This window comes from Bubalus kerabau, chromosome 10 (genome assembly GCF_029407905.1).
Source record: "Bubalus kerabau isolate K-KA32 ecotype Philippines breed swamp buffalo chromosome 10, PCC_UOA_SB_1v2, whole genome shotgun sequence".
NCBI lineage: Eukaryota > Metazoa > Chordata > Mammalia > Artiodactyla > Bovidae > Bubalus > Bubalus kerabau.
In genome coordinates, this window is record NC_073633.1 from 29,627,782 (window position 1) to 29,646,911 (window position 19,130).

Sequence of the window (19,130 nt, forward strand, 5' to 3'; positions counted from 1 at the left end):
GTCCTTGCCACCTACAGACACTAATGTCAGGAAAGACCATTTCCTGAGGCTGCTCAATGAAATAGTGCTTTCAAAACCCCAAACAAGAGGTTGGTACCATATGTTTGGCTGTTGAACTAAATCTGTTCTCATATTGACAGGTATCCTAGCTCTGTTCTGGCTATTTCAGGGCATAATTAATTCCCTGTATCCACATTTTTCTTAACCCAGTTAATCCTAGCTCTGGATTTGATGCTGGGCATTTAGGTCAATTAAGGTAAAAAAAGTTATACGAAATAATCGATAAAATTGTTATAAGTAGCCCTGCTTCCCAGGTGGCTCAGTGGTAGAGAGTCTGCCTGCCAACCAGGTGGACGATTTTTATTTACACATCATACGTTTGTACATGTAGAAAATACCCCTGCATTAGGAAGATCCCCTAGAGAAGGGAGGGGCAACCGACTCTGGGGCTCTTGCCTGGGAAATCCCATGGACAGAGGAGCCTGGCGGGCTACAGTCCATGGGGTCGTGAAGAGTTGGACATGACAGAGACTAAACAACAGCAACAATGCAAGTCCTCTACAAAAATCTTAACATTAACAAAAGAAATTAGAGAGGACCTAAATTAATGAAAGAAATTAGAGAGGACATAAATAAAGAGGTTATGGATCTAAAGACTCCATATGTTAAGATGTCAAATGTCCTAAATGAATTCATAAATTCAACACAATCCCAATCAAATTACCTCAATCTCTTCTGGTAGCAGCTATTCTATACCTTACGTGGAAATGCAAAGACCTAGAATAAGCCTTGAATAAGACAAAGAAAACATGACTTGCATTTCCAGATTTCAAAATGTGTATGAACCCCAGTAATTAAGATAGAATAGTCTGTTGATATGAGGATAAAATAAAGAAGTCAATAAACAGAATCGAGTCCAAAAAGAGTTCATAATACATGTGCCATCAATTTTTTTTTCTCTAAAAGTGCCTATGCAGCTCCACTGGGGGAAAGTTGGTCTTTCTAGGATAATAGCTAGAATAATTGGCTATTTTTATTTTTTGGAAATAGCAGTGTTTTGTAGCTTTCTGTGTATAAGTTCTGTACATGTTTTCTTAGATTTATGCCTAAGGATTTAGGGTCTTTCTTGAGCCATTGTAAATAGTATTATATTTTTAATTTAGGTATCCACATGTTTACTGATAGTATATAAAATGCATTTTATTTTATGTGTTTACCTTATATATCCTGAGACCTTCTGAACCCACTTAATAGTTGTAGGAGTTTTGGAGGGCATATTCTTTGGGATTTTCTACATAGATAGAAAATAGTGGTGATTTGACTGCCTTTCTGGCTTAAAAGATTGTTTATATATTTATTTGCTTTACTGCACTGGCTGCAACGTCCAGCACTTGCTGAAGGCGAGTGATTAAAGTGGATGTTCTCCCTTTGTTTCCTTCCTTAGGGAGAAGTATAGTCTTTTACCAATAAACATGCTAAGAGCTGTTGAGGAACTTCTCCATTATTCTGTGTTTCTTAGAGTTTCCACTATGGTTGACTATTGGATTTTGGCAAATGCTTTTTCTACAGATTGCTGCTGCTGAACTAGCTCATCTTATTGTTGACTCATAACTCCTCTACTTCCCATTAGATGTCCTCCTCATCTTCTTTGTCTTGGGCCAAGTATGTGTGTAGCATGATAGCAAATGACACCCACTTCTCTTCAAGGTCACCTAGTATTGTGAGACTGAAGGAGGTGAGGGACAGACAAGTCTGTGGGTTCCTGTTGTCCTCATAGTTCAAGTGTGACTTTGTCTGTCACAGTTTGTCCATGCTTTTGTCCCCATCAGACTTTCCTTTACAAATGTTACCCTCAGTTCAGTTTTGTTCAGTTCAGTTGCTCAGTTGTGTGCGACTCTTTGCGACCCCATGGACCACAGCACACCAGGTCTCCGTGTCCATCACCAACTCCCAGAGTTTACTCAAACTCACATTCATTGAGTCAGTGATACCATCCAACCATCTCATCCTCTTTCATCCCCTTCTCCTTCCACCTTCAATCTTTCCCAGTTTCAGAGTCTTTTCCAATGAGTCAGTTCTTCGCACCATGTGGCCAAAGTATTGGAATTTCAGCTTCAGCATCAGTCCTTCCAATGAATATTCAGGACTGATTTCCTTTAGGATGGACTGGTTGAATCTCCTTGCAGTCCAAGTGACTCTCAAGAGTCTTATCCAACACCACAGTTTAAAAGCATCAGTGTTACTCTAAGCTGACTTAAAGTGAATTCAGGCTCAACACCAGATATAAAGATAACAACTTTGTACAGACTCGTCCACCAGCTCTAGCCATTGCCTGAGTTCTAATCCCTAGAACTAATCTCTTATTCTACATCACCTATGGTTCTGCTTTTCTGATTGTGCCCTGACACAAAGTCTAAGAGGAAATGATTAAGGAATTAGTTTCGATGGTGATTCCACACAACTATACTCAGTTTTGTGATGAAGTAAAACTGCCAGTTTAAAATATTATGGGGCACATTTTCAAATTTAGACAACTTTATACATGTTCTGTACAGTTGATTTAAAGTCAAAAATTCAAGTGGAGAATATATTAGTAGAAAATTACTCTGGACACCTGTTTCCAAATAACGTAGAAGGTGCCTTTAACTAGAACTAAATCTTCTGATCCAGACCACAACTTAAATAACCACAGGACTATCATTTCTTGTCTGGGGTCTGCGGGTGTGCATTTCAGCTGGGGTCCTGCAACAGGGGGCTCTCTCTTACTAAGCTCCGGGGTTTTTGTACAGCTTTTCCTATTACTTCAAGCACTGTGAGTCACGGAGAGCACAGAAGTACTTTGCAGAGTCTTCCAGTTGTAAGGCTGAAATGGTGAGGCTGATGGATTTATCTGCTTTCTTAAAGTTTACAGAGTAGCGGTCTTTCCTTGCATTTGTCACTTCTGAACCCTGGTGAATAACGTAAGTCATCTGTCCACTGGGAAGTTGCTTGTACCAGTAAAGGTAGTAAGCACTCCAACTTGTTTCATACCGACAGTTCAGGGTGACTGACTGCCCCACTTGGCTGGATACATCTGACTGGTCTTGAGTAACTTTCTGGGCCACACCAGATCCTATGGGGGAAAAAATCAGAAAACAAAGATGAAGCAGTGAATAAAATAGTGTAGGAGTTATTTAGGATCCAAAGACAAAAAATTGAAATCCTAAGATGCCTGCTTTTCTCCAGTCCTCCTTTCCTCCCGAAGTCCCTGTGAAGCTCCATGTGCCTGTGTGCAGGCCTTTCACCCTGAACATTCGCACCCACGTTTGGAAGCATCCCTACCAAAGAAGGCGATGGCCATGAACACCCAGAGCAGACTGGAGAGCGGCATGAGGCATGGATTTCCCTGCACAAATGTGCTTAGTTCTGCCTCAAGCTGAGAGTTCAGTGTCTTTCAGTGCCTGGCAGCTCATATACATACTACCCGGTACCTGTGTGACTCCCCGCAACAGGAAGTGGGGGTTGTCATGTTCATAGACCACGTGGTCTGTGCATGCATGAGAAAAAGTCTGGCTCACCACAAACCTTTACTTTGTCTGCTTGTCTTTCCCTGGTCACTAAATTAGGCAGATCGTGAAAGAAGGCATGAAAAAAGCAATCAGTATTAAAATTTGAGCAGAGGAGAACTGAATATTAAACAAGTTGACGTACACTGATAATTATTCAGCAAAATAGTTTTGCCATCCTGTTTAAGATATAATTTACTATATCTTATGAAACTTTCTGTAATCTACTAACAGGTCGTTCATTTAGCCTATTCTTACTTTTCTCCATCCAGAATGTAATGACTCTTTTAAAAAACTTGCAGATCTTAGGCTTCTTGGTGAGTGGAAATTTTATTCAAAATCATTAACATATCTCTGTCTTTGTATTGAGTTTTGTGACTCTATTTAGGTTTTTCAATAAATAAAATTACTTCACCATGAAATGACAAAAAAAAAAAAAATCAGTTCATCTGACTTTCAGCATCTATTCAGTTTTAAATTTTGAATGAAATTGTACAGGAATAAAATATTCTTTTGAAATTTGAAATTGAGTCTTATTTATTAGACTTTGAGGAAGATCAGGATATTCAGTCCTGTTCCTTCCACAAGTAGAATTGCATTTATTAGACCATGTGTCCTGGAATTGTCCTGATGTCACATTTTCTATGTCATTGGTCCCAAGTGTTCAGTCTCACTTGTTAGTGGCTCATTATTTTTCTCTTTGTAAAATAAATTAAAAGATAAGTATGCCAGATCTGTGTGACATAATGCTGTAATGTTCTCCTACAAAACTTGGTATCTACAGGTTTTAAACACTTTTTTTGTTGTTGTTCAGTCACTAAGTCATGTCCAAACTTTGTGACCCCATGGACTGCAGCACCCCAGGCTACACTGTACCTCAATATCTCCCAAAGTTGCTCTAATTCATGTGCATTGTGTCAGTGATGCTATCTAACTACCTCATCCTTTGCTGTACCTTTCTCCTCCTGCCCTCAATCTTTCCCAGCATCAGAGTTTTTACAATGAGTCGGGTCTTCACATCAGGTGGCCAAAGTATTGGAGCTTCAGCTTCAGCATCAGTCCCTCCAGTGAATATTCAAGGTTGATTCTATTAGGACTGACTGGTTTGTCCTCCTTGCAGCCCAAGGGACTCTCAAGAGCTTTATCCAGCACCACAGTTCAAAGGCACCAATTCTTCACCATTCAACCTTATTTATGTTCCAATTCTCACACCACACATGACAATTGGAAAAACCATAGCTTTCATTATACAGACCTTTGTCAGCAAAGTGATGTGTCTGCTTTTTAATATGCCATCTTAAGCTTCTCGGGGGCACAAGTGTTTAAGAACATGCCTGCAAACTCAGGAGACATAAGAGATGTGGGTTTGATCCCTGGGTCAGGAAGATCCCCTGGAGGAGGGCATGGCAACCCACTCCAATATTCTTGCCTGGAAAATCTCATGAACACAGGAGACTGGAGGGCTACGGTTCATAGGGATGCAGAGCCGGACACGACTGAAGCGACTTAGCCCACCTTCTGGTTTGTCATATCTTTTCTTCCAAGGAGCAAGCATCTTTTAATTTCATGGCTTCAGTCACCATTCATAGGGATTTTGGAGCCCAAGAAAGTAAAATCTATCATTACTTCTATTTTTCCCCTTCTATTTGCCATGAAGTGATGGGATCTGATGCCATGATCTTAGATTTCTGAATGTTGAGTTTCAAGCCAGTTTTTTCACTCTCCTCTTTCACACTCATCAAGAGGCCCTTTAGTTCCTCTTCACTTTCTCCCATTAGAGTGGTATCATCTGCATATCCAAGGTTTTTGATATTTCTCCCAGCAATTTTGATTCCAGCTTGTGATTCATCCAGCCTGGCATTTCGCATGTTATACTCTGCATATAAGTTAAATAAGAGGACTGACAATACAGCTTTGACGTACTCCTTTCCCAATTTGGAACCAGTCGGTTGTTCCATGTCCAGACCTAACTGTTGCTTCTTGACCTGCATACAGGTTTCTCAGGAAACAAGTAAGGTGGGCTGGTATTTTCATCTCCTTAAGAATTTTCCAATTTGTTGTTATACACACAAAATTTTTAGTGTAGTAAATGAAACAGATGTTTTTCTGGAATTCCTTTGCTTTCTCCATGATCCCATGAATGTTGGTAATTTGATCTCTGGTTTCTCTGCCTCTTTGAAACCCAGTTTGTATATCTGGAATTTCTTGGTTCATGTACTGCTGAAGGCTAGCTGAAGGATTTTAAACATAATCTTACTAGCATGTGAAATGAGCACAATTGTGTAATAATTTGAACAATCTTTGTTATTACCCTTCTTGGGACTGAAATGAATACTGACCTTTTCCAATCCTGTTCAAACACTTAGTATATGTCAATACCACAGAACTTAATGAGTGAAGTTTTGTATACTGTACATGATCATGAAGTATGTATCTCTCAATCTTCCACTTGGTTTCATCATTTTAATAGATAAATTCATTTAAAAGAACCAAAAGCAAACAAACAAGTAGAAAAGGAAGTATAGACACAGTCTTCAAGACAGTGCCAGTTCTTAGAATTTAAGTTCAAAAGAACTCATTAATGAGTGATGCAGGGAGGAGAGTTTATATGAAGTTGAACCATCTATTCTTCTGTCCCTTATGAACTCTGAGTGACAGGCAGCTGATGTCCTGGTTTCTAATTATTTACAAGGAAGCAGGGGAGACCACAAATGCCCAGAGCAGTCTGGGGAACAGCAAGATAATACATATATCTGTCAGTATATTACATTTATCACATGTTTTATATCCACCTTTTTATGCATAGTTGTGAAATTGATCACATTTGTAAATTCTTATTACCACCACTAAAATTAAGGTACAGAACCATTACACCACCCTAAAGAACTTGCTTTGCCAACCATCCCCACCTCTGCAACCCTTGAAAACAGCTGATGCCTTGGTTTCCAGTTATTTGTAACTAGGCAGAAGAGACCACAAAGGCCCACAACAGCCTGGGGAGCAGCTTGATATTCTAAAATATATATGCTAATATAATAATTACATATACATACCAGGAAATTTATATTGCCAAAATTTTATTAAAATACAGATTGCGATCTGATACCTCAGTTTTATATGCACTCTGGTTTTGATGCATAGCTCTGCAAAACTTTATCACATGTATAGGCTCTTGTTACCACCATTAAAATCATGACATAGAATTGTTCCATCTCTCTAAAGAAACCCTCTTGGCACACCCTCCTGAGACCTGCAATTCTTTACAATCCAGGTCACTACTGATCTCCTTTCATCTCTGTATTTTATCCTGTTGAGACTGTTGAATAAGTAAATCACACTATGTATACAATCATAATAATCCAGTAAGTGTAATCATACACCATGTAGCCTCTGAGATTGATTGTTTTTTACTCAGCGTAACATCCTGAGATCCATCTGCTGCTGCTGCTAGGTCACTTCAGTCCTGTCCGACTCTGTGCGACCCCATAGACGGCAGCCCACCAGGCTCCCCTTCCCTGGGATTCTCCAGGCAAGAACACTGGAGTGGGTTGCCATTTCCTTCTCCAGTGCATGAAAGTGAAAATTGAAAGTGAAGTCGTTCAGTCGAGTCTGACATTTTGCGACCCCGTGAACTGCAGCCCACCAGGCTCCTCCATCCATGGGATTTTCCAGGCAAGAGTACTGGAGTGGGGTGCCATCGCCTTCTCCATATATGCAATCTTCTCCATTGCATATATCAATAATTTTTACCTTTTAATCACTACAGACTGTCCCCAACTTAATTTAGGATAATTCAATTTAGGATTTTTGACTTTATAGTAGTGACAAAATGGTATGAATTCAGTAGAAACCATACTTGGAATATTTAAGTTTTATCTTTTCCTGGGCTAGCAACATGCAGTATTATGTTTCCTGGTGATTCGGGGCAGCAGCAGTGAGCTGAGCTCCTGGCCAGCCTCAAAATCATGAGTGTAAACAACCAACACATTTACAGCCATTTCATACCCATATAACCATTCTGATTTTCACTTTCAGTACAGTACTCAACACATTCATAAGATTTTCAAGTGAGACAATTTCTTCCCAATTGTAAGCTAATGTAAGTATTGGCCACATTTAAGGGAAGCTACCGCTTCCCTGATAGCTGAGTTGGTAAAGAATTTGCTGCAAAGCAGGAAACCCTGGTTTGATTCTTGGGTTAGAAAGTTCCCCCAAAGAAGGGATAGGTTATCCACTCCAGTATTCTTGGGTTTCTCTTGTGGCTCAGCTGGTTAAGAATCCACCTGCAATGCAGGAGACCTGTGTTTGATCCCTGGATTGGGAAGATGCCCTGGAGAAGGGAAAAGCTACCCAGTCCATTAGTCTGTCCTGGAGAATTCCATAGACAGTCCACAGGGTCGCAAAGAGTTGGACATGCCTGAGCGACTTTCACTTTCAAGGAAAGCTAGGTTAAATATATTATTAGATGGGTTATCATTTTTAAAGTTTTAATTTATTTTTATTGAAGTATAGTTTCTGCAGTGCAGCAAAGAAAATCTGTTATACATGTATACATTTATCTCCATTCTTTTTTAGATTTCCATCCCATATTAAGTGAACTTTTGACTTCCTATTGTTTCAACTTAAAATGACATTGCAAAATAACCCTATTGAAGTTGATAAAGATGTACAAATAGTATTTCATTGTGTAAATGTACTACAGGATATTTACCTGTTTATTCAGTGAAGCTCACTGGTTAATTTCTAGTACTAATGTACATATTTTTGTGTGAACATAAAGTTTTCCTTTCTCAAGCATAAATACCCAGGAGTGTGATTGCTGGGTTGTTCAGTAAGTGAATATTTAAGTTTATGTGAAACTCTTGGATTGTTTTCTAGAATGACTGGGCCATTCACCCACCAGCAATGCATGAGTGATTCAATTCTCTGCTTCCTTGCTAGAACTCAGTATTGTCAGTAATTTTCATTTTAGCCCTTATGATAGATGTGAAGTGGTTTCTCTTTGTAATTTTAATTTGGATTTTCCTAACTTAGATAGCATATTCAAAAGCAGAGACATTACTTTGCCAACAAAGGTCTGTCTAGTCAAGGCTATGGTTTTGCCTGCGGTCGTGTATGGATGTGAAAGTTGGACTGTGAAGAAGGCTGAGCGCCGAAGAATTGATGCTTTTGAACTGTGGTGTTGGAGAAGACTCTTGAGAGTCCCTTGGACTGCAAGGAGATCCAGCCAGTCCATTCTGAAGGGGATCAGCCCTGGGATTTCTTTGGGAGGAATGATGCTAAAGCTGAAACTCCAATAGTTTGGCCACCTCATGTGAAGAGTTGAGTCATTGGAAAAGACTCTGATGCTGGGAGGGATTGGGGGCAGGAGGAGAAGGGGATGACAGAGGATGAGATGGCTGGATGGCATCACTGACTCGATGGACGTTGAGTCTCGGTGAACTCCGGGAGTTGGTGATGGACAAGGAGGCCTGGTGTGCTGCGATTCATGGGGTCACAAAGAGTCGGACACGACTGAGCAACTGAACTGAACTGAATATAATTTTAGGGGTCTATTCCTTGGATTTTATACATAGATAATCATGTTACCAGCAAATGGTGTCAGTTTTACTTTTTCTTTCCACTCTATTAGGTTGTTACATCTACTTTCTTTATTGCACTGGCTCCAACATCTAGCCCTGTACGGAAGGAGAGACGAGAATGGACACTGGTTTTGTTCTCTTTATTAAAGAAAATCATAGTCTTTTACTAGTAAGAATACCATTAGCTATTGAGGAGATTCCCCACTCTTCTTGTGTTGCTCAGAGTTTTCACCATAACTGACTACTGAATTTTTGCAAATCCTTTTTTTATGACTAGATTAATATGATGATATGACTTTTCTTTTCTACCCTGTTAACATGGTGAATTCCATCCATTGATTTTCAATATTAAAATGTCTTGCACCCTTGCACTTGCACTTTTCACTTTCATGCATTGGAGAAGGAAATGGCAACCCACTCCAGTGTTCTTGCCTAGAGAATCTCAGGGACAGAGGAGCCTAGTGGGCTGCTGTCTATGGGGTCGCACAGAGTCGGACACGACTGAAGCGACTTAGCACCAGCAGCAGCAGCAGCACCCTTGAAAGAAATTACATTTGTGCTCAGTATGTTATTCATTTTATATATCCATGAATTTTACTTGCTAAAATATTTTCAGAAATTTGTGTCTATCTTCAAGATAAAATATATTTCCCTGTAGTTTTTGGTTCTTTATGGTCTTTGTCTGATTTGGGTATCAGGGTAATATTAGCCTCATAAAATGAGTGAAGAACTATTTTCTTTATATTTTCTGCAAGAAATTGTGTATGAGTCAATGTTTGACAGAATTCTTCAGTGACACAGAGTCTGGGGATTTTTTTAAATTAAAACTTAAATTTCTTCATAGACATCATGACTTCAGCTTTCTCTGGCCCCTGCTCTGAGGAGAGATGAGGAGGAGCGACCGCTGGAGCCCACAGTGAGGTTTGGGGACAGACAACAGGTGCTTCCAGAGCACTGTGCCCGGCGCAGAAGTAGGTTCCTGCATATGAGAGCTGGGCAGCCATGAGGTGCAGGGAGCTGTGCTGTTTGGACTCTCCAAGCCGACCTGTCAGTCTCTGCTCCGTCTTCACTTCTCCACCCTTAGCTAATATCATCAAGAGGGCAGGACTGCCCCCAGGGCTCTGCTTATACCACTGTAAGTTGTAAAATGTGCTTGAGGAATTGCAGTATGTGGTGAAGTTCTCCCCTTCTTGCAGAAGCAAGAATTCAGAAAAATGCTTTATCTGTTGTCCATTCATTTCTGTTCAGAAAAGCAATGAGAAGTAACAGAGAAAGTCTAATTAGATGTATGTTCTCTCAGCTATAATGGTCTCTTTCATTCTTCTTGTGTATTTTCTCCTTCGTTCCACATCTCCTTCCCCAACTCCCTCTGTCTCCCTCCCACATTGCTGAGTGAGCAGTAACTACCCCTGCTCCGTGTGCTCTGCTCAGCTGCTCAGTCATGTCTGACTCTTGTGGCCCTAGACACTAGAGCCTGCCAGGCTCCTCTGTCCATGGGATTTCCAGGCAAGAATACTAGAGTGGCATGCCATGCCCTCCTCCAGGAGATCTTCCCAACACAGGGATTGAGCCAGAGTCTCCTGCATCTCCCACATTACAGGTGGACTCTTTACACATCTGAGCCACCAGATCATTTAAGGCAGATCTCATCTAATGTGTGTTGAATGAGCAGGTTATTACCCCATCCATCATAAAATGTCATATTTGTAAAATTAAAAAATAAATTGCTGTTACTTCTTTTTACTGATAAAGGTAGAGTTGACCTTCCAACTAGAAAACTGGACAAAATATATGAAACAAGTTGTGGATCTTGGACATCAGGTGGCACAGAGATAAGGAAAACAGGTGAGATGAGCCAGGACATGGCCCAGCTCTCTTCACGGAGGGAGCTTCTAGGCACCAGTGCATGAGGGATTTAACAAAAATGGCCCAGCTGTCTCACTGGGAGATGGAATAATATTTGGGGGATCCTGAGGAACCTAGACATTTGTGGACCAGTGTACCAGAGAGGAGGGATGTGGGCAAAAGAGAGAGAGGGAGAGAGATGAGGGCAAAGAGGTGGGGGGAGGCATCACTGTGAATCTTGGACTGAGTACTGATCTGTAAGTAAAGAGAGAAGACTCCATGAGTTTGGTAAACCTCCCTGAAGGGGCCTCCTCTAGGGCCCTGGACCCTACTTGGATGACAAGCCACCTTACACCTCTAGCCTCATGAGACCTTACTTAGGTAACCTGGTTCTTGAAACGTCTTTTTACCTCTCATCGCATTCTTGCTTTAATTCAACTAAGTATCTTTTTTAGAATGTCAGGTTTAGATGGTTAGTATGTTAGCCGGGCACTCTTCATTCCTGAGGCGTGTGTGGCATCGATCTGTCTTCTGTTTGTTTGTTTGTTTTCTTAGGGATTCAGGGATCTCAATGGAAAGAGCTGTTGGCTCAGTGTCTGTTAGCCTGTTTGCATAGTTTCTTGTGCAATTATTTGTGCCAGTGAAGTGAACCCAGCAGAAGATTTAATGGGGTCATTTCATAGCTTGTTCTTTTCTCCAGGATAGGGTTTATTTTATGCATAGTCTGAATATATTATGGTAAGAATTGTTGCCATTGTTCTTTGCTGACTTAAACCATTTTAAGGCATGGGAACGTGTGGCTGCAGACAGCTGTGAGGTTGCCTTACACGGGCACTCAGGGCAGCGTTGTCAATCCAGTAACAATGGCTGTGACTAAGTCAGTTGAACTCAGGAATAGTCTTCTTCAAATGTGCCTTTTTCACCTACAGAGATTTTCTCACCAGTTAAAATGAACTTTGTTATTTCTTACCAAAGCTGGGATCATTTTTAATGCACATCTGTTTGCTGAGCTCTTCTTTTTGTTTGTTTTTTGTCTGTGCCAGGTCTTAGTTTAGGCTTGTGGGATCTAGTTCCCTGACCAGGGATCGAACCTGGGCCTCCTGCAATGTGAGTGCAGAGTCCTACTCATTGAACCAACCCTCCACCTAAAATTAGAATCTTGAGTTGAAGTTATCATGTTGGCAGGACTCTCTGGCTTAGAGAATCACCTAGAATTACCTAGATTCTCTTAAACTCTTGTGCATTTTAGTAATCCCTAGCTTCCAGCATTCATTCTGGAAATTTACAGGGTTGTCTGCAATGTGGAAACCAAAATCAAATACAATTCCTATCTCAAATTGCTTTCAGTTGATTGAGAAGCAGGTAAGCAAAAAAAAAAAAAAAAAAAATCCTATGCCCCACTCTGTACTCCCACTAGCCTGAACCCCAATACATGAAATGAGGAATCAGACTGAAAGTAGAGAGCTGATACAGTTACCACCAGGGGAATAAAACCTGCTGCTGCTGCTAAATCGCTTCAGTCATGTCTGACTCTGTGCGACCCCATAAAGGCAGCCCACCAGGCTCCCCTGTCCCTGGGATTCTCCAGGCAAGAACACTGGAGTGAATTTCCATTTCCTTCTCCAATGCATGAAAGTGAAAAGTGAAAGTGAAAGTGAAAAGTGAAAGTGAAGCCGCTCAGTCGTGTCCAACTCCTAGTGACCCCATGGACTGCAGCCTACCAGGCTCCTCTGTCCACGGGATTTTCCAGGCAAGAGTACTGGAGTGGGGTGCCATTGCCTTCTCCTAAAACCTGCTAGAATACTTTTTTTCTCCACCGTTAAAATTTATTTTTGTTCTTTCATCTCCCTCTTCATTTCTGTGGCCTCTTTATTAAGCTATTGAGCCCCAGTGCTCAGGTGGCCAGCACCTAGTGTGAAGGACTCTAGGATGTCAGGGAGGAAGGCAGTGCTTACCTTCAGGTGGGTGTCTAGATTCACCCTAAGTGATGATGGTGAGTACATCTGCCAAGACCATAAAACTACTATAACTATTAAACTCTGCATTTAAGTAGTTGTGTCTATAAATTGGGTTTCCCCAGTAGCTCAGCAGTAGCTCAGAATCTGCCTGCCAATTGAGGAGATGAGGGTTCAATCCCTGGGTCAGGAAGATCCCCTGGAGGAGAAAACAGCAACCCACTCCAGTATTCTGCCTGGAAAATTCCATGGACAGAGGAGCCTGGTGGGCTACAGTCCACAGGATTGCAAGGAATTGGATGCCACTTAGCAACTGAGCACCAGACACAATACACACATGCCTATAAATTATGAAATGACAATGATTCCGTATCCTGGCCACATTTCACAGATTGCCCAGCAGTAAAACATACATCTCTTCCCACCTGCCGTGCCCACCACTGTCCTTCCAGAAAGTCTGCTCCCGGAAGGTGCAGGCAGGAGTTCAGCCTGAAAAGATGAGGGGACACTCTGTGCAATGAGCGCAATTGTAGCAAAGACACAGAGAGTGACCAAAGTGGCTCCGCATTCCTGCTTATGAGCAGAGGAGTGTGGAGATGTTCCTGCTTGGTGAGTGGGTGGTAATTTCTCCTAGTCTCTTGAGCAGGTGAAAAGCCCACTCCACTGCCGAGATAGCTTATTGTAAGGGTACATAAATACTTCTCCCACGTGTCTGAAATATGACTGACTGATGAATTAATTTCCCCTGCTTTTGCTGTTGTTCAGTCCCTAGATCATGTCTGACTCTTTACGACCCCAGGAACTGCAGCACGTCTGGCTTCCCTGTCCTTCACCATCTCCCAGAGTTTGCAAAAGGGATGGAAAAGTCAAGGAAAGAGAGAATAAAGCTCCAGTCACTGAAGATGGAGTGTCTGCAGGTGAAACTCAGCAGGATACACAATCATGGCCTGAATTTTAAAAACCAGAGACTAGCTTCCTGGTCACACAGTCATCCATCAACAATGTGCCCTGGAAGTTTCCTTAACACATTGTGAAATATTTCAGCATATATAATCTGAATTGTCATTGAAGAGTTAATGTCACTTTAAGGGATTCTATCTAGGGGGATGTCGATGGGCTGAAAACAGGCATTTCTGGAGAAAAGTTCTTAGGTTCCTTTTTGCACTGTCCCACTCCAGATTCCTCTCTGTAGGGCAATCCAAGAATTCCTAGGTCCTTGGCTCTGAGGAGCAGACCTGGAAGTGCTTTGACAATACCTCTAGCATAGCACACTGGAGAGAGAAACAACAACCCCTTGCAGGGCTGCCCACAGCCAGAGCCCCATCTGTACTCTGGGTTTGTGCTCAGCTCCCCCGCAGCCCTCTCTCACTGTGTCACTCAGAGCACAGTAGTACACAGCCGAGTCTGATGCTTGCACTGTCTGTTTCTGCAGGTGGAAGGAACTGTCACGCTTAACAAGAGTGGCCTGAAAACCTTCATGCTCTACCTTCTTGTCTGCTGTTAAGCCCTTCAGGAGGAGTTGAGGAGCTTTGTTGAGATGCTGGACATACCAGAAAAGATAGGGAACCAAACTAGCAGTCTGGTAAGTGCAGTTCAGGGTCATGAGAGCCCCCTCTGAGACAATCACTGGGCCTTCTGTCTGGTGCACTGAGTCACCATTGGTCCTTCCTGGAAGAGAATCACTTTGTTATGGTAGGAATGTACAGGAGGAGTTTTCAGAGAATAAAAATACAACTTACCTATAGTTATAAGAAAGTGATAAATCATTAACATTTGGAATAAAATGTTACTTACTGAATATTAAGAGGATCAGAAGAACTGAGTGAGTGACAGAATGCATGTTCGCAAATGAAAACGATCCTTGTTCCCTGGAACACACCAGTCTAACAAATCTAGTCTTCATCTGGATGCTACAGAAGCTCCTCGCTCAGAAACTGAGAGCCCCTTTCTGTACTGCAGCAATATTCTCTCTTGTGGCTACAAAGCAGGCAAGTGAAACCAGCTCCTGAATACAATGAGCAACCGCATCTAAAGGAAGCCCCACCCTCTGGTGGTGATCGTGAAAATTGCATCACATTGCGGTCTGCCCTATTCCTCCTGATAATAGCTTGTGGGGTACATACAGGAGAAGGGGACAGGACCCTAAGAAAAGAGTCCTAAACATAAGCGTGCTTAGGGAAATATTCTATTATTACTTCCATAATTTTTTGCATGGTACAGGTATCTCTAGCTTCGCAAGAAAACCCAGTTACAATTTCTAGATGGAATAGTCAGAGGTTTCTTCCTTGCATATGCCTCCAAGATTCCCATGGGACAAAGAAGGATCCCTCTGTACGGAAAGTGTTTCCTCCTCTCCTCAAGTTATTTCGTTATTTCCGTGAAGTAGTTATATTCATGTTGACTCTGTCAACATGCTGTGGAGAAAATTTTATCTAAGGCAGGTGAAAAAACAATTTGTAGTTAAATCATAAGGTTATTATCCTTATTTATCATGGAATGACAGATTTGTAAAATACAATAAAAGTAAAATATGTGGCTTCTTTTTCACTGATAATGGTAGAGTTGATCTTCCAATTGGAAAACTATTTTTGGACCTTGAACATCATGTAGCATAGAGATAAGGAAAACAGATGAGATGAGCACTAACATTGCCCAGCTTACTTCATGGAGGCAGCTTCTAGGGACCAGTGCATGAGGGATTTAACAAAAATGGCCCAACTGTCTCACTGGGAGATGGAATAATATTTGGGGGATCCTGAGGAACCTAGACATTTGTGGACCAGTGTACCAGAGAGGAGGGATGTGGGCAAAAGAGAGAGAGGGAGAGAGATGAGGGCAAAGAGGTGGGGGGAGGCATCACTGTGAATCTTGGACTGAGTACTGATCTGTAACTGAAGACAGAAGACTCCATGAGTTTGGTAAACCTCCCTGAAGGGGCCTCCTCTAGGGCCCTGGACCCTACTTGGATGACAAGCCACCTTACACCTCTAGCCTCATGAGACCTTACTTAGGTAACCTGGTTCTTGAAACATCTTTTTACCTCTTGTCGCATTCTTGCTTTAATTCAACTAAGTATCTTTTTTAGAATGTCAGGTTTAGATGGTTAGTATGTTAGCCGGGCACTCTTCATTCCTGAGGCATGTGTGGCATCGATCTGTCTTCTGTTTGTTTGTTTTCTTAGGGATTCAGGGATATCAATGGAAAGAACTGTTGGCTCAGTGTCTGTCAGCCTGTTTGTCTAGTTTCTTGTGCAATTATTTGTGCCAGTGAAGCGAACCCAGCAGAAGATTTAATGGGGTCATCTCATAGCTTGTTCTTTTCTCTGCTGCTGCTGCTGTTAAGTCGTTTCAGTCGTGTCTGACTCTGTGCGACCCCATGGACTGCAGCCTAGCAGGCTTCTCCATCCATCAGATTCTCCAGGCAAGAACACTGGAGTGGGTTGCCATTTCCTTCTCCAGTTCTTTTCTCTAGGATTGGGTTTACTTTATGCAAAGTCTAACTATAATATAGTAAGAGGTCAGAACATTGTTCTTTGGTGACATAAGCCATTTTAAGGCTTGGTGACTTTGTGGCTGCAGACAGCTGTGAGGTTGCCTTATACAGGCGCTCAGTGTTGTCAATCCAGTAACAATGGTTGTGACTAAGTCAGTTGAAAAGAACAGTCTTCTTCAAATGTGCCTTTTTCACCTACTGAGATTATCTCACCAGTTAAAATGAACTTTGTTAGTTCTTACCAAAACTGGGATCATTTAAATGCACATCTGTTTGCTGAGCTGTTCTTTTTGTTTGTTTTTTGTCTGTGCCAGGTCTTAGTTTAGGCTTGTGGGATCTAGTTCCCTGACCAGGGATCGAACCTGGGCCTCCTGCAATGTGAGTGCATAGCCCCAGTAACTGAACCAATGCTCCCCCTAAAATTAGAATCTTGAGTTGAAGTTATCATGCTGGCAGGACTCTCTGGCTCAGCAGATCACCTAGATTCTCTTAAACTCTTGTGCATTTTCAGGAATCCTTAGTCTCCAGCATTCATTCTGGAAATTTGCAGGGTTGTCTACAATGTGGAAACAAAAATCAGACATAATTCCTACCTTAAATTGCTTTCAGTTGATTGAGGAGCAGGTGAGCAAAATAAATAAATTAAAAAAAAAATATATATATATATATATCTCCTATGTCCTATCTGTACTCGCACTAGCCTGGACCCCAATATGTGAAATGAGGTATCAGACTGGAAGTAGAGAGCTGATGCAGTTACCACCAGGGGAATAAAATCTGCTAGAATACTTTATTTCCCCACCGTTAAGATTTATTTTTGTTCTTTCATCTCCCTCTCCATTTCTGTGGCCTCTTTATTAAGCTATTGAGCCCCCATTGCTCAGGTGGCCAGCACCTAGTGTGAAGGACTCCGGATGTCAGGGAGGAAGGCAGTGCTTACCTTCAGGTGGGTGTCCAGATTCACCCTAAGTGATGATGGTGACTACATCTGCCAAGACCATAAAACTACTATAACTATTAAATTCTGCATGTAAGTAGTTGTGCAAATAAATTGGGCTTCCCAGGTGCTAAGTGATAAAGAATCTGCCTGCCAATTGAGGAGATGAGGGTTCAATCCCTGGGTCAGAAAGATCCCCTGGAGAAGGGAATAGCAACCCACTCCAGTATTCTTGCTTGGAAAATTCCATGAACAGAGGAGCCTGGTGGGCTACAGTCCACGGGGTCGCAAAGAGTCAGACACCACTGAGCAACTCACGCACGCCTATAAATTGTGAAATGAAATGATTCAGTATCCTGGCCACATCTCACAGACTGCTCAGCAGTAAAACAGACATCTCTTCCCACCTGCTGTGCCCACCAGTGTCCTTCCAGAAAGTCTGCTCCTCAAAGCTGCAGACAGGAATTCAGCCTGCAGAGATGCAGAGGGGACTCTCTGTGCAATGGGCATGATTGTATCAGGGATGCAGAGCAGTGACCCAAGTGGCTCCACATCCTGCTCATGAGCAGAGGAGTGGGAAGATGTTCCTGCTTTGGGAGTGGGTGATACTTTCTCCTAGTTTCTTGAGCAGGTGAAAAAGCTCACTCTGCTGCCAAGATAGCTTATTGTAAGAGTACATAAACACTTTTTCCCTGTGTCTGAAATATGACTGATTGATGAATTAATTTTCCCTGTTTTTGTTGCTGTTCAGTCCCTAGGTCATGTCTGACTCCTTACGACCCCATGAACTGCTGCACGCCAGGAGTTTTATTCTCTCTTTCCTTGACTTTTCCATATCTTCTGGTTGCTCCAGAAATGCTCTGCCTAAGAAAGTTCCAAAAGGAGAGCTTCCTGACGAGATATTCCTTCTGAAGGGCCCTGTGGATCAGAGCAGCTCACTTTGTAAATATTGCAGGAGTTGTATGTCCTTCCCTGTCCTTTACTGTCTCCCAGAGTTTGCTAAACTCATGTCCATTGAGTCAGTGATGCCATCAAACCATCATCCTCTGTCACCTCCTTATCCTCTTGCCCTCAATCTTTCCCAGCATCAGGGTCTTCTCCAGTGAATCGGTTCTTCACATCAGGTGCCCAAAGTATTGGAACTTCAACTTCAGCATCAGTCCTTCCAATGAATATTCAGGATTGATCTCCTTTAGGATTGACTGGTTTGATCTCCTTGCATTAAGGGACTCTCAAGAGTCTTCTCCAACACCACAGCTAGAAAGCATCAATTCTTTGACACTCAGCCTTCTTTATGGTCCAGCTCTCACATCCATACATGATTACTGGGAAAACCATAGCTCTGACTATATGGACCTTTGTGGGTAAAGTAATGTCTCTGCTTTTTAATATGCTGTCTATGTTGGTCATAGCTTTTCTTCCAAGGAGCAAGAATCTTTTAATTTCATGGCTGCGGTCACCATTTGCAGTGATTTTGAAGCCCAAGATAATTAAATCTGTCACTATTTCCACATTTTCCCCATCTATTTGCCATAAAGTGATGAGACCAGATGATGTAATCTTAGTTTTTTTAATGTTGAGTTTTAATCCAGCTTTTTCACTCTCCTCTTTCACCTGCATCAAGAGGTTCTTTAGTTTCTTTTCACTTTCTGCCATCAGAGTGGAATCATCCGCATACCAATGAGGTTGTTGATATTTCTCCTGGCAATCTTGATTCCAGCTTATGAGTCATCCAGCCCTGCATTTCACATGATGTACTCCACGTATAAGTTAA

At 41.9% G+C, this 19,130-nt stretch overlaps 2 gene segments (V, D, J or C); both read right to left on the minus strand.

The window, feature by feature from the left end:
- Window positions 1–2,798: 2,798 nt before the first annotated feature.
- On the minus strand, window positions 2,799–3,370 carry LOC129622030 (T cell receptor delta variable 1-like). The segment is given in 2 exon segments: window positions 2,799–3,112; window positions 3,322–3,370. Coding segments are annotated over 2 exon segments (363 nt in total).
- A 10,815-nt stretch (window positions 3,371–14,185) lies between these two features.
- LOC129620473 (T cell receptor alpha variable 18-like) lies at window positions 14,186–14,767 on the minus strand. The segment is given in 2 exon segments: window positions 14,186–14,595; window positions 14,722–14,767. Coding segments are annotated over 2 exon segments (456 nt in total).
- Between the last annotated feature and the right edge of the window lie 4,363 nt (window positions 14,768–19,130).